Source organism: Odocoileus virginianus, chromosome 15, assembly GCF_023699985.2.
Source record: "Odocoileus virginianus isolate 20LAN1187 ecotype Illinois chromosome 15, Ovbor_1.2, whole genome shotgun sequence".
Lineage (NCBI taxonomy): Eukaryota > Metazoa > Chordata > Mammalia > Artiodactyla > Cervidae > Odocoileus > Odocoileus virginianus.
In genome coordinates, this window is record NC_069688.1 from 29999160 (window position 1) to 30015817 (window position 16658).

General features: G+C 39.6%; 1 protein-coding gene across 2 annotated transcripts in view; it reads right to left on the reverse strand.

Moving 5' to 3' along the window:
* Positions 1–16658, reverse strand: part of MRPS28 (mitochondrial ribosomal protein S28) — a 92300-nt gene that overhangs the window by 5014 nt on the left and 70628 nt on the right. Inside the window, exon 3 of one of the 2 annotated variants that reach the window (XM_070477206.1) lies at positions 14668–14751. The exons of the other annotated variant lie outside the window; for it this stretch is intronic. Within the exon in view, the coding sequence (XP_070333307.1) occupies positions 14694–14751 (58 nt within the window). The 3' untranslated portion in view covers positions 14668–14693. The remainder of the gene's footprint in view (positions 1–14667; positions 14752–16658) is intronic. 2 annotated transcript variants of the gene reach the window in all.

Consider the following 16658-nt stretch of genomic DNA (forward strand, 5'->3'; position numbering starts at 1 on the left):
GGTGAGTAACAGAAGGGTCACAGCGACTCATCCACTCTAGTATTCCTTTTGACAGGGGTTCAGTGAACACCGAGGGGCAGGCAGAGCTGTCTAATTTTACCTTCTCCTATCACTCCTTAATTCTTGATGGATTTCAATGAATCTATTTTTAGCACATAACTATTTCTTGGACGGGGAAGATGATCCTTTCAATAGGTTCATAATTTTTTCTTCTAAGAAGCAATTTTTAGCTCCTTTTAAAATTTACCATTTCAATAACAGACTTAACTTCTAACCTGTCAAACATCCCTTTCTTTATAGAACTGACTCTACTTCCTCTGTCTTCTATGTGTGTTGGTCACTTGATCATGTCTGACTTTTTGTGACCCCATGAACTGTAAGCCCCAGACTCCTCTGTCCCTGGACCCCTCCAGGCAAGAATACCTGAGTGGATTGCCATTCCCTTCTCCAGGGGATCTTCCTGACTCAGGGATTGAACCTGGGTCTCTCACATTGTAGGAGGATTCTTTACCATCTGAGCCACCAAGGAAGCCCTTTTCTATAATGAGGTTTTATTCTTCTTTTGGACTTTCAAGGAGACACAGTTGGTAAAGAATCCACCTGCTAATGCAGGAGATGCAAGAAACATAGGTTTGATCCTCGGGTTGGGAAGATCCCCTGAAGGAAGAAATGGCAAACCATTCCCATGTTCTTGTCTGGAAAATTCCATGGACAGAGGAGCCTGGCATGTCCATGGGGTGCATGGGGTCGCAAAGAACCAAACACGACTAAGCATGCATGCACAAAAAATTATTCTTTTAATTATTTTTCCCTCATTCCTTTTCTTGTATCAGTGGACTTTTCCTTCTAAAAGTCACACAAATGCCCATAAACATACCTGGGCTACAATTTCAAGAGGTTCACAGATTACCTGAAGGTCATCTATGGAACTCTAAGATTAAGAAGTTCTGTTCTAGATTTTAAGTCTGTTTATATTTCTGGATATGATATAATTGGGAAAGGAGTACAACAAAGCTGTACATTGTCACCCTGCTTATTTAACTTATATGCAGAGTACCTCATGTGAAATGCCAGGCTAGGTGAATCATACACTGGAATTAAGATTGTCGGGAGAAATACCAACAACCTCAGATATGCAGACGATACCACTCTAATGGCAGAAAACGAAGAGGACTAAAGAGCCTCTCAAAGAGGGTGAAAGAGGAGAGTGAAAAAGCTGGCTTAAAACTCAACATTTAAAAAATACCCTAAGATCATGGCATCCAGTCCCATCACTTCATGGCAAATAGAAGGGGAAAAAGTAGAAACAGTGACAGATTTTATTTTCCTGGGCTTCAAAATCACTGTGGATGGTGACTGCAGCCAGGAAATTAAAAGATGCTTGCTCCTTGGAAGAAAAGCTATAACAAACCTAGAGAGTGTATTCAAACATTGCTTTGCCAACTTTGGATAATCAAAGCTATGGTTTTTCCAGTAGTTGTGTACAGATGTGAGAGTCGGACCATAAAGAAAGCTGAGTGCCAAAGAATTAACGCTTTCGAACTGTGGTGCTGGAGAAGATTCCAAAACTCCCTTGAACAGCATGATCAAACCAGTCAATTGTAAAGGAAATTAACCCTGGATGTTCACTGGAAGGACTGATGCTGAAGCTGAAGCTCCAATACTCTGGGTACCTGATGAAAAGAGTCAATTCTTTGGTAAAGACTCTGATGCTGGGAAAGATTGAAGGCAGGAGGAGAAGGGGCTGACAGAGGATGAGATGGTTGGATGGCATCACCAACTCAGTACATGAGTTTCAGCAAACTGCAGAGATGGTGAAGGACAGGGAAGCCTGGAAATGATACAGTCCATGGGGTCGCAAAGAGTTGGACACGACTTAGGAAATGAACAACAATGGGTTCTCATTGTATCTACATGACAACATGGCCTTATGCTAATTATTTCTGTTGTTTTATTTCCAACCTGTTTCTTAAGGAAACTTAGGACTTCAATGAACACGCTCACTGGGCCACTGCTTGCAGCCACAGAGCTATAAGTGGTAGAGCCAACCTCTACCACAGCCTCATTTTCGAGTGGAAATAAGACAAAATTCACAGCATATATAAGTAAAAATGGAATTTTTCTTTTATTACCCCTGGTCACTTCCTTAAGTCTAACCCTATTATGAATGAATAATGACAAGTCTTAAAGAGAATTAGAAGCATAGCAGCATAATACTTTCAATTTAAAAAATATGGAACAGGGTGGGGAGGAGGGATAAATTAGGAGTTTGGGATTTGTAGATACAAACTACTATATGTAAAATAAATAAACAACAAGGTCCTACTGTATAGAGAATGATGTTCAGTATCTTATAATAAACTATAATGAAAAAGAATATGAAATAATATATAATTGAATCACTTCACTGTATAATGAAACTAATACAATATTGTTAATTAACTATCAGTTCAGTTCAGTCACTCAGTTGTGTCCGACTCTTTGTGACCCCGTGGACTGCAGTACGCCAGGCCTCCCTGTCCATCACCAACTCCTGGAGTTTACTCAAACTCATGTCCTCTGAGTCAATGATGTCATCCAACCATCCCATCCTCTGTCTTCCCCTTCTGCTCCCGCCTTCAATCTTTCCCAGCACCAGAGTCTTTTCAAATGAGTCAGTTCTTTGCATCAGGTGGCCAAAGTACTGGAGTTTCAGCTTCAACATCAGTCCTTCCAAAGAATATTCAGGACTGATTTCCTTTAGGATGGACTGGTTGGATCTCCTTGCAGTCCAACGGATCCTCAAGAGTCTTCTCCAACACCACAGTTCAAAAGCATCAATTCTTCAGCACTCAGCTTTCTTTACAGTCCAACTCTCACATCCATACATGACTACTGGAAAACCCATAGCCTTGACTAGATGGAAGTTTGTTGGCAAAGTAATGTCTCTGCTTTTTAATATGTTGTCTAGGTTGGTTACAACTTTTCCAAGGAGTAAGCGTCTTTTAATTTCATGGCTGCAGTCACCATTTGCAGGGATTTTGGAGCCCAGAAAAATAAAGTCTGTCACTGTTTCCACTGATTCCCCATCTATTTCCCACAAAGTGATGGGACCAGATGCCATGATCTTAGTTTTCTGAATGTTGAGCTTTGAGCCAACTTTTTCACTCTCCTCTTTCACTTTTATCAAGAGCCTCCTCACTTTAATTAAAAAATAAAAAACATGGAAAAATTAAATTAAAAAATGTATGCAACAAAAGAACAGGCTTAAGATGACGATCTTAAGAAGTTGAAGGCGGCTACGATCCTGAATATTTATACCATAAATATTTATTTATATCAAATATTTATATCAAGATGTGTTCAGAGGTGCTATCTGGTTGTCACAAAGATCAGGTTGACATCTGGGAGGTGTGAATGGGATGGAGACACTGTGTAATGCAAGGAATTCTTCCATGCAAGAGTTGTCCTGCTAGCCATGGATAGCGGTGAAAAATCTGCTTGTAATAATCTAAGCCTGGAACTCTGTCTGCTAAATATTTTTTAAAGGTTGGTTTTTTAAAAATAAGAGTTTAAGTAAACACTATATTTTCAAGAATGAGATTACAATGTAAATTAGGGGAAGACTGATTTTGTCCAGAATGTTAGCAAGAGTTATTCACAATTTCAGAAAACTCACACTGTCATAAGCAACACCATCATTTCATTTTTGTGTCTTGCTACATGGGTTAAGGGCTTCCCAGATGGCACTAGTGGTAAAGAACCCACCTGCCAATTTCAACCTGTAAGAGATGCAGGTTCGACCCCTGGGTCAGGAAGACTTCATTGAGGAAAGCATGGCAACCCACTCCAGTATTCTTGCCTGGAGAATCCCATGAACAGAGGAGCCTAGTGGGTTATAGTCCATGGGGTCGCAAAGAGTCAGACACAACTGAAGTGACTTAGCATGCAGACCCATACACATGGGTTAAATGTATCTTCTTTACAGCTTCATCTTTGGTTTATTCTTTGCATTGGGAGGAGATCAGTCTCCTCTATGCCTGCTATCTAAAATCATACAGTTTATCTTCTTGGCTTTCAATGGAATACATTGATAAAACTTGGCTTCCCTCCTAGCTATGTTGGTAAAGAATCTGCCTGCAATGCAGGAGGCCCGGGTTCGATCCCTGGGTCAGGAAGATCCCCTGGAGAAGGAAATGGCAACCCACTCCGGTATTCTTGCCTGGAGAATCCCAATGGACAGAGGTGCCTGGTGGGCTACAGTCCATGCAGTCACAAAGAGCCGGACATGACTGAGTGACTAAGCACACTGGCACACATACCTACTATCCAAAAATATACAATTTATCTTCTTGACTTTCAGTGGCATACATTGATAAAACTTAATTAAAATATCAACAACTCCAAAACATAACTTTCTATAATGACAGAAACATTCTATATAATGTGGTGGTGGAACTCTTGAAATATAACTAATGTGGAGAGGAACCAATTTTCTAATTTTATTAAATTTGAATTAAATTTAAATAGCTGCTTGACAATGCAGCTGTAGACAACTTCAAATTGACAATAAAAATAGTAAAACTTGTCCTACAACTATATAAACACAACACTGACAGAAACTCTAGTTTTACAGTAAAAATAGCATTTTGAGGTAATTTGTTATAATAAATAGCTATTCCTAATTAGATTCCACCAAGAGTAAACCATCAGATCCATGCTTGCCATTCCTAACTGCTCTTGTGTTTCTTTCCATTCTGTTATGTTTTATATTTTTCCTCATATCTGTGTGACACTGCACTAGACACATAGCAATTGAACTATCTTTTAGATATTTAGAGGTTAAAACAAAATTCCCTGTAAAGATAGCTTACTCCATGTTATAGGTAGAAACTTAAGATACATGAAGTCATTTGCCAATACACAAAGTTGTATAAGACGATTTACAGATTTTTTTTTTTCCCACTTCCTTTTCTTCAGTTCTCAATTACCTTGATTTCTTCCAAGGACTGTAAACCTAATCCCTTTGGGAGTGATAAGAAGTTACCACTTCATGTAGTCTCATAATGTCATCTCTTTGAAATAAAATGTAAACCATGTTGCTGCCACCCAAGTCATTGTTTTAATTAGAAAAATGGTTACTTTCAGTGGCAACAAACAATAAATTATATATAAAAAAAACAACCCTGAAACTGTATGGCTTCATGCAAGGTTGTCTATTTTTTATACTTTTTTTTAATTAGGAGGAAAAAAACCTTAGATATTAGTTTTTCAGAAATGCTGTATTTCATATTAGAACTCTTGAATACTGCTGTCTTGAAAGCGAATAGGACGTCTCCAGTGAGTACGTTCAAAGTGAAAACAGTCTGTGTTTTCACTGGTCAATGTGTTTCTTTAACTTTGAGTGCTTGCCTCTGCTAGATCTTTGTGAGTTCCATCCAGCCTGAACGGATTCAATCTCAGCCTTCACCATGACTGCTCTCTCCCAGTGTGCACTTTCGCAGACCATATGCTGCAGTAAATGAGTCTGCATGTCTGAGCTGTTTAGGAAAAGGGCAATTAAATCTGGTTTTGCATTTCTGTATTAAGGACATGGTTTAAAAACTTTCCTTTTGGGGGAGGGTAGTTTGACATTCTTTCCACAGACATTCTATAACATCTGTTAGTGCAGGCTGGTGATGGTTCTTGTAGACTTAAAATAGAGACAGTGTCTTGACTAGTTCTTTGATATACATAAATTAAATAATACAAAGCCGACAAATACAAGTCTTGGATTGAATCTCAGTACCCAAAGAGAAATTTTGAAAGGAATTCTGCCTTTGGGAGTCAATTTAGCTGCCTTACTATAATCAAAGTTCACAGAGATTTCAAGAACAGTTGTTTTGAAATCATTAACCATGTTTTCATCCCAACAAGGTAAAATATTTTAGAACTTTTCCTGATTTTCTTACAATTTGTTATTTTAAAGTTTTAAGATTTTGGGAGTAAAATTTTCTTTTCTTTTTGAAGAGAAACAGCTAAGCTGTCTTTCGCGGTTTAATTACTCCCTATTCGCTTTTTCTGATCCATACACACGTTCACAGTAATGCTGACCTCCGTGTGAAGCCAGCACTTTGCGTGTGTACGCTCGTGCACGTGTCTGTGAGCGCACCTGCGCAGGAGCGTGGAGGAATGTGTGCACCGTGCCCTCCCTTAATTGGACTCTCTGGGCATCAACTTCCTCATCTTTGAAAAGCACAATCTTAGAACAGACCTAAGGTCTTAACTGCAGTTCAATGATTTTATTCTACTTTTATACAACTTAAAGTGTTTGAAAACTAATATGGTGCAGAGAGCTACTGAGTGCCAAACTGATTCAATACACAAACAAAATGCAAACTGTTAAGGCTTTTTATTAACTACATAAGATGCTTACAGTCTTAAATATTTGATTACCAAGTAAAATTTCATATGCAGGCTCTCTGGTATATTCCAGATGTGCCTCCCTTTTTCAGAGACCAGCCCCTGGGTTTCTTTGACTGTGTTTTTAGTATGCTGCTTCTTTCTGCTCAGTCTGCAGGACGCCTGTGAAACTGACTCACTACAATACTATCCTGTCTTATCAAGCATAACAGCCACAGTTAAAAAATAAATGTAAAAAGTGCTAGCTTTCTATAATTCCAATAATTACAACTCCAATAATTCCACTGATTAAAATTTAAATTATTGTTCATAATGCTAAAATGTATCTCCTCAAATGGCAATCATCCTGGAATTTAATCTTTTCTTGCAACTCTACGATAAATGTAGGATTTTGTTTTTCTCTTAAACCAAACGCTTCTTAACCTTGCCCTGCTAGTTAGTATTTTGTACCACAAACAAGCTTTATCTCTTGTTCAAACATTGATTTATTTTATGAAATGAAACATTTTTAAATGTCCAATAAAAAATTTCACTTTTTAATAATGTGGAACATGCATTTAATGTAATACATTACATATAGCATCAATAGTGATAATTATATAGTTTTCTCAGAGTTAGCAAAATAAGATGTGTCAAGAAATTAGGGAAAGAAATATCCTAAAACCTAATGACTATATAGAGTCTATTTTTATTTTTTGAAAAAAAACAAAATATGTGTTGCTGGTCAGAATATACATATGTAATAAAAAAGAATATATATATTTGGAGGGACAAAAAAATCCAAAGGACACAGAAGGAATAAATGCTTTCAGGCACCTGAGATATGCTGATAACCAACATTAGATCAAAGCTGGAACTAGAATTAGAGTATCTAAGCAAAAAAAGGATATACCTTGTGGTATACACGTTTTGTTTTATGAGAGAAGAAAATATATACTTTTATTGTCAGAGATAAGTTTTGTCAGGGTACAGCAGAGAAGGAATATGAGTTTTAAAATGTTGAGAAAGGTCTAGATTTGACCATGACTGGGTATGAGGCACTGAGCTCATACGGACTGCCTGCCTGAGTGCTCAGTGCTCAGGTGCTCAGTCACGTCTGACTCTCAGATCCCATGGGCTATAGCCTGCCAGGCTCCTCTGTCCACAGAGTTTTTCAGGCAAGAATACTGAGTGTTGTCAATTCCTATTCCAGAGGATCTTCCCAACCTGGGGATCGAACCCCCGCCTCCTGCATCTCCTGCATTGGCAGGTGTGCTGTTTACCACTGAGCCACCGTGGAAACCTTGGACTGCTTACTGAGCTGTAAAGTGAGTATATAACACTTGGCAAAGCTGCTGAGATGCTTAGCACATTATAAGTATGGCACATAGTACATATTCAATAAATAATAGGTATTATGAAATTCATTACATTGATTCTTACATATAATATAAAGTGTAACAGATAACTAGGATAATAATTTCAAATATAAACTAGAATATTGCTCCAATGGACAAGTCTGACAGCAGCCTTCAATATACACAAAAGAAACAAAAGAAAGACAAAACTGACTGAAGGCATTCTTTGAGTCTGAATTTGGGGCTGAGGGGTGAGGATAATAAAATCCAGAAGTTACTTTATAATTTATAGGGACCCACTTGATGACTCTGCAGGGAGTCAGAGCTGAGAGGCAAAACACAATCAATTGGCTGTGGAAGCTTTTTATAATTTTTTCTTTCCTCTTTTTATTTTTTCTTTCCTTTTTTTTAATAAAAATACTGATGGCTGGGGTCTAACCCAGACCTACTCCATCAAAATCAGTAGGGTGGAGATGGAGATTCACGCACATTTAGGAAAAACTCCTCAAATGAGTCTGGTTTGAAAAGCACTGGCTACAGTATTCATCTTGCATTAGTTTCCTAGCTGTATCTATCCCTAAAAATGTGTCACTGGCATTTTTCCAAGAAATATTATTTCCAAAATATCACTTTCAGCATTTTTTTGCAACATTGGTCTTAATATTTAGAATTTTAAAAAGAAAACTGTCTTCAATTTCCTTCAAAGTTATATTTTAGTGTGAATGCATTTGAAATTACTGATATCATCTATTGACACCTCTCTGTGTACCATGACTTTTATAACTGAGAAATAAATACATACATGATGAGTTGCCTGGTTAAGTTGCCTCAGAGCAAATTCTACTAAAGAAAATTCTCAATATTTTTCTGTATTGAAATGTGTACCTACTTTACAGGTGCTATGTTTTTGCCTCCATTTGGGCCATTTTTTCTTTGATTATATCTAAGTTCTACATATAAATCTTTTAAATGTTTCATTAAATTTAGATTAGTGAAATTAGTAGTCCTTTTCAATTTTATTCTCTTTATCCAATAAAAGCAGTGAGAGTATTGGTCACTCAGTCATGTCCGACTCTCTTCGACTTCATGGGCTGTAGCCCACCAGGCTTCTCTCTCCATGGGATTCTCCAGGGAAGAATACTGGAGTGGGTAGCTATTCCCCTCTCCAGGGGATCTTGCCAACCCAGGGATCGAACCTGGATCTCCCACATCACAGGCAGATTCTTTTGCCATCTAAGCCAAGATTCTTCTCACAATCTGAGATATTTCAAAATTAAATCTTGTACAGAATTTGAAAAAAAAAAAAAGAAAGAAAAGCATTGGCTACAGTATTCATAAGTTACATTCTCTGAGTCTCTGTCAAACTCCAGGTAAATGGTTCATGACAGTCAGGGACCGAGCTGAATCTTGGTCAATTCAAGCTTTAGTCTCACTAACGAGTGCGTACAGTACAGACATTACATAGAAAGTCAAAGTTAGAACTGCACATTTTAAATATCAAATATGACATAAGCAAAAAGTTGTTTTCCTATTATGAAACTGAAGAGATTAATAATATGTATTTCTCTCTAAACAAGGGACTTCCCTGATGGCTCAGAAGGTAAAGAACCTGCCTGCAATGCAGGAGACCTGGGTTCGATCCCTGTGTCAGGAAGATCCTCTAGAGAATGGAACAGCGACTCACTCCACTATTCTTGTCTGGAGAATTTCATGGACAGAGGAGCCTGAAGAGCTATAGCCCACAGGGTCACAAAAGAGCTGGATACAACTTAGCGACTAAACAACAGCAAAGTACAGGTTCCACATTATATTTCCCACATAATAATTCCAATCTCCTTTCACTTTTCTGACCACATCTAGGGAACTGTCATCTGTTTGGAGAGAAGAAAGACAAAGAATCTTGTAGTACGTGAATGAACAGTTAAGGGAAGGAGCAGTTTGAACAAAAAGTAGAAAAGGATCTTATACCTGTCTAAAGAATTTGGAAGTCTTTAATACTAAAGAGGTCACAGTATTTATTTTATGCATCTATTTTGTATGCCTCCAAGAAAGCAGAAATAAGAAAAATAGTTAGAAGTTATATGGGAGGGCAGATTTATAGCAGATTCAGCTTTAATATGAGGAAGAACTTGTAATAGAGTTGGCTGGAAGGGGAACTGGTTGTTTTGTGCATTACTGGAGGAAATCACAGGGAATTTTCATGACAGATGAGTACTGTGGCATGGTCATCTCATGATGAAGTCTGAATTCTGTAAAGGCTGAATTAGATGACTTCTAAAATTCCTTTCATTTCTGAAATTTTATGAGCCTATGATTCAAAATACTTATTAGGTCTCCCACCATCAGGAAGCACAAAAGCTGGGAAGCAAGTTAAAGAAAGAGTAGTCAAACAGTCAGAAGGTAGGCCAGGTATGCAGTAAAAAATTTTAAATCAGATCAATTTTTACTGTACCTTTCAGTACTTAACTCTTTTAGACCATGAAGAACAATTATTCTCATTAATGACTTACTACCTCCTTTGGTGCCTGGACTTATCTTTGGATAGCAAGATCTGTTAGGCACAATTAACTTACTACTCTGTCTTGAATTTGAAACTGAATGATGCTTCTTGACATGACTGCTTGCCAGATGGTCAGCTAAATTTTGTTTCAGATAGAATACACACTTAATTGAACACAAAAAACAAAGATATTTTACCCTTTCCACTTGTCACTTCCCTCTGCTTGGATGGACTTCCATTGTGGCTCAGCTGGTAAAGAATTCCCCTGCAATGAGGGAGACCTGGGTTTGATCCCTGGGTTGGGAAGATCCCCTGGAGAAGGGAAAGGCTATCCAGTCCAGTATTCTGGCCTGGAGAATTCCATGACTGTATAGTCCATGGGGTCACAAAGAGTCAGACACAACTTGAGTGGCTTTCACTTTCACTTCACTTCTGCTTGGATACAAATGAGAAAAGTGACAAATAAGCCAAACATAGCTACCATTTCCTGTTACCTATGGTCCTCTCTTTAATAAATTTATGTTAATGTGATACTTTTAAACCTCTACTTTGTAGCACTGTCCTGCACTATACATAACAGGCATTTGATCACATCTGTGGAAGACTATAATCAATACACTGGAGAAGGAAACGGCAACCCACTCCAGTATTCTTGCCTGGGAAATCTCACAGACAGAGGAGCCTAGCGACCTACAGTCTGTGGAGTCACAAAGAGTCGGACACGACTGAGTGATTGAACATGTGCATACACACACACACACACACAGTGAATACATATTCTCAAGTGCTGCACAAAACTTCTGCAACTGGCTCTGTAAACTGGGAGCCTACATTTGACCCCAGCGCATCCCACCACCAGTCACACATGCCTTAACTGAGCTCCAGTCTCAATGCCGCACGGATTTATTCACAGTCCTGAGAGCAGCCGGCGTGCTGTCAGTGTGTTATAGGATGCTGCACACGCTGCCCGATTGCTGGGTACTTCCTAGCAGAACAAGAATGTGACTGCACAGTCACCAGGGGCTTCTGCTCATCCAGTTGAAGATTTTTTTTTTTTTTTTGCTTCCAATTTAAGAAAAGAAAATTTCTTAAATTGTTGTTTCTTATTAACAGCTAAAGAAAGCCACTGTTTATTGGTTTATTGTTCAGCGATCATCAGGACCATGATAACAAACTGACAGTGTCTAAGAACAATTCTGTTCCCCAATTTACTCATCTTATGCAAACAATTCTATGATCATTATGTAATGCTGGGCAAGGTTATCTTTATTGTAAAAAGGGAATCACCACAGTATCTACCTCCTAGAACTGCTGAGAAGATGTCCGAGAGAATGCAAATAAAGGATGGAGGAAGCATTCAGCGTGAGTCTAGTTTGCACAGGCCTTGCTTTAACAAAGCAATAGTTCAAGCATATAAACTTGCTCTGTCACAAGTAACGCAGGCCTGGCTATAAGGCTCACTGGGGCCGGCAAGCTGACTTGGCAGGTGGGTTGATCTGGGGATAGACACCAGTAGACAAAAAAAGTTTTCAAAGATCTCCTGCTCAAAGAGATTAGCTTTAACTTTTGACGGATGTTGATTGCTTATCTTCTGGATAAGCAGCTGGACTCTTGATGAAGAAGTGTGTTCCTAGGCCCTAAATGGCCTTTCTGTGGATAGCAGGACTCCTGTGATTAAGGATACAAGAACAGTATATGAACCCTGAGAAAGGTGGCCCTCATGAGTGCTTGCCAGGGACCTGGGGCTCCAACCTGTCAGTTCGTTGATTGTTTCATTCATTCAACAAATATTTCTTCAAGGCCCATCTGTGGCAGGCACTCTTCCACATGCTGGAATAACCAACAAGAAAGACAAGGTTCCGTTGCTCACTGGCTCATGGAGCTTACGTTGTGGTAGTAAGGAAAAGACAAATAAACAAATCAGACAGAAGTAAGAGCTAGGCAGAAAATTAAAATAAAGTGGTATTAAAGAGAGGAGACATATAATCAGGTGGTGAAGGAAGGAATCTCTGAAGAGTGACATTTCAGTGGAGCCCGGAATGGTAAATCAGGGGCCAGCTGTGTAAAGATAGGGGCAGAGCCTTTCAGGCCAAGGCGCGGTGAGTTCAAAGGCTCAAAAGCAAGGACAAGCTGGCATGTCGAGAGAAGCAGGAGAAGGCCACTGTGGCTGGAGGACAGCCGGTGACAGGGACACTGGGAGGAGTCAGATGGCAGAGAGGAAGGCAGGGGGCAGGCCACCCATCGTGCCTCAGACGCCAGTGGAAAGGGTTTGGGGAAATGCACCATCAAATTTGTTTTTAAGATCATTCTGGCTACTCTTCAGAAAGTGAATTGTAGGAGATGAGAATGGAAAGACGCTGGGTCTGGAGGGCTGAAGTGCTAAGTAGGAACTTATCCGTGGGCAAGGGTGTTGCACAGATATACCTGTGTTGGCACACCACAATCCAGGCTCAAAGATCTAATCCTACTGATAAAGCTGCGTGTCTTGATTACACTTCATCCAGGATCACAGTAGAACTTGGCTGAACCTTTTAATACACCGCTTGTATTCTTCTTGTTTTAACAAACAATTTACCCAGTGCAGAGTCACCTACTTCCTGTTATAATTGGCAGAGCCTGGCTGCAAGGTCCAATAGGCTGGCAAACTGCCTTGGAAATGGAGTCGGATTCTTATGAAGTTTTCAGAGATGTATGGTGGGATCTGGGGAGGCATGGCTTCTGAGATTTCCTAAAACAATGTCTGCTCCTACATTTGTTTACGGAAGTGCATACTAGTGTGTTTGGGCTGCTGTAACAAAACTGGGTGTTTAAACATCAGGAATTCATTTTCTCACAGTTCTGGAGGCCTGAAGTCCAAGGTCAAGGTTCTGGCTGATCTGGCCTCTGGAAGAGACTCTCTCTCAGCTTGTAGACTGCTGGGCTTTTGCACACAGCAAGAGAGGACTCTCGTTTCTCCCCCTCCTTTTGTTGCGGGAAGGGGGACCCCTTCCAGGGCCCAAAATGGCACTCCTGTCTAACACTTGGAAATGAACTGTCTGAGGAGAAACACATACTGACAAAGCAAGAGACTTTACTGGGAAGCGGTGTCCAGGTGGAGAAGAGAACAGGTAGGCAAGAGAACCCAGGAGGACTGCTCTGCCACATGGCTCACAGTCCCAGGTTTTATGGTGATGGGATTAGTTTTTGGGTTGTCTGGCCAATCACTCTGATTCAGGGTCCTTCCTGGTGGCACATGCATTCCTCAGCCAAGACAGGTGCTAGTGAGAAGGATTCTGGGAAGTGGTAGGACACGTGGGGTTTCCTTTTGACCTTTCCTGAACTCTTCGGATTGGTGGTGGCTTGTTTGTTCCACGTTCCTTACTAGAATCTCCTGTTGTAAAATAACTCACGCAAATATTCATAGTTACTATGGTGCCTGGCCAGGGTGGGCAGTTTCAGTCAGTGTGTTTCCCCTAACACTTTTATAAGGACACCAATCCCACTGGATACCAACCCCACCTAAACCTTAATGCCTTAGCCTCATCCTGACCTCACGTAACCTTTATTACCTCCTCATAGGCCCTATATAGTCATAATGGGAATTGGGGCTTCAAAATATGAATTGGGGGAAGACAGTTCGGTACATAACAATGTGTTATTATGAATTCTTATTTGTGTGAGTACATGCAAATGTTCAACTTATTTGAAACATATTTATTGCCATTATATGCCACAGAGATATTCAGGATATGAAGAATAAATCTGTGATCTCAAGAAGTTTTACTGTTTATTTGCTCAGTTGTGTCCGACTCTTTTGCGATCCCATACACTGCAGTCCACCAGGCTCCTCTGTTCATGGGATTTTCGAGGCAAGTATACCAGAGTGGGTTGCCATTTCCTTCTGCAGGGGATCTTCCCGACCCAGGGATAGGACCCGTGCTTCCCGCATTACAGGATTCTTTACTGCTACTGCTACTGCTAAGTCACTTCAGTCATGTCCGACTCTGTGCGACCCCATCCCTGGGATTTTCCAGGCAAGAACACTGGAGTGGGTTGCCATTTCCTTCTCCAATGCATAAAAGTGAAAAGTGAAAGTGAGGTTGCTCAGTCGTGTCTGACTCTTTGCGACCCCATGGACTGCAGCCCACCAGGCTCCTCCGTCCATGGGGTTTTCCAGGCAAGAGGACTGGAGTGGGGTGCCATTGCCTTCTCTGCTTTACTGCTAAGCCACTTTATATTAGCTCAAAGTGGGTCAATGTGCTTGGGTAATTGATCTACCATGAGGATTTCCTTTTTCCTGCTTCCTTTCCCTAAACTATCCCTCTTCCCCATCTGCCCATACCTCATCCTTGGCCCTACAATGAAATGTGGAACACTACACTAGAGGTTAGAGGCCATTTCTTTCTCCAGAGGATCTCCCCAACCCAGGGATCGAACCCAGGTCTCCCGCATTGTAGGCAGACGTTTTACCATCTCAGCCACCAGGGAAGTCCATGCTAGAGGTAGTATATATGAATGCAGAGAATCCTCTTAGGGGAAAAAACGTCAGGAAACCTGTAAGGAAAAGAACTGAAAGTTATGTTAAATTTTAGAGAATGAGTGGGAATTCACCAGTGAGGCAGACAAGAAAATCCAGACCTACCTCAAAACTCAACTTCTATGAAAAAGATTTTCCTTGGACACTCTCAGCCTGAAGACATATATTCTTTTACTGAGTTTCAAGAATAATTATTGGTTGCACAGTTCCTTTGGCCTTTCAAGTACTGCTTCGAGATACAGCTTCTAATATTATCTTAAATTATTAAGTCTTTCATTATCAATAAGTTTTAATGAGTGTATGCTTATGTTTCTTGAAGGTAAAAAACATATCTGATGAATTGTTCGAGAATAGTAAATGAACATTCTTTGATTTGATGAGACTGAAGGATGTACAAGAGAGGACTAAGATATGAGAATTAAGAGTGTTACAATCAGGTTCTGACACCTCATTCACAAAGAGAATATTCCTGGTTAATTTCTCTGGGTCTTCAAAAGAGAGTTGATGATTTTTGCCGAAAGAGTTGACTATGTAGGCATCTATGGTTCTGTCAAAGTCTATGAACATACAAGTTGAATCTCCATGTACACACCTTCATGTACACACTAGTTCAATCTCTCATTCAACAACCCTATTTAATTAGCGGTTTCTTAAAGGTACTAGTCTTTACTACTTTAAAAAAATTTCCTTTCCCTTCTCATTCAGATTTTATACAATCAATTAAAAGTTCATAAAAACTCACCCAATATGATATTTAACATAAACAGGGGGAAGGAAGGAACAACAACAAAAAATTCAATTATCAATCCTTCAAGTTTAAATGTTAACCTTAAAATACAGTTAACATCTAAGGTAATCATTCTATTTCAGGCAAACCATGTGGAAAATCAAGACAGAAAACACTGGCAAGCAAATTAAATACTCACTTTTGCTTTCTAATGATTAGATTTAAAACACATGGTCCATGCATTTCACAATGTAGTATTTATGTTTAAACAAAAACACACTCTAGTTATACACAAAGAGATTGCTAAAATGTAAAACATGTAAGCCATGCACCTTCTATTTTGTAACAAAAGCTCACCCCAAATGATCCAGTGGGTTGAGAAGAAGCAACTCAATTAAAAAGATATTTTCTACAACAATTCAGAAACAGACTAGTTTAGTAATTATCCAAAAACGGAAGAGTTCCATTTGAAAAGTTGGCTACAGTTCTAACTTTACATTCACAAACTCTTTTGTGGGGTGATGTGAAACAAATTGGTTGTTAAAAACTAGTGCTTGCAAGAGGAATTCTGATGCCCAAGTAAGGGACAGGCTCCATGACCACAAACCTACGCCAGCTCTACCTTTTCAACAGAGTTTGCCAAGATGAGCGTGTTATTAGCCAGGCTTGGCTGGAACAATCCACTGCCCACAAAGTTACTTTAATGTACTGTCTCTATTGAAAATCACAGTAATCCAACAATACATTACGATACTTTCCCATCACTGCCGCAACTCCCACCACAGGCAACACTTTGTCTCCAACAAAGAAGCCTCACATCCTACGTCTGCACAGACCCTGATCCTGCCTCGTCCTGTGTGGCTGCCAAGTGGAACAGCTGTGTGCTCCACAGCACACAAAACCGGCTCTTTTCTTGTTTCTTTTTCTTACTTTCTGTTTTCTTCTTTTTTATTTCCTAGACAATAAACCGTGTGATTGCTGGTAAGGAAATGGTCTTTCATTCCCTTCCTCGTTCCTTTTATTTACTTGTTTGTTTGTTTAAAGTGACAAACAACTACATCTGCCATTTACCCTAACTTTAAGTCTAAATCCCGAAAGCACATTATTTTAAGTCCAAGCCCCGATTCCCTACGAGTTTAGACTTGTGATCACCTGAAGAGTATTGACTTTAAAGATAAAGATCCTTAAAGGTATAGT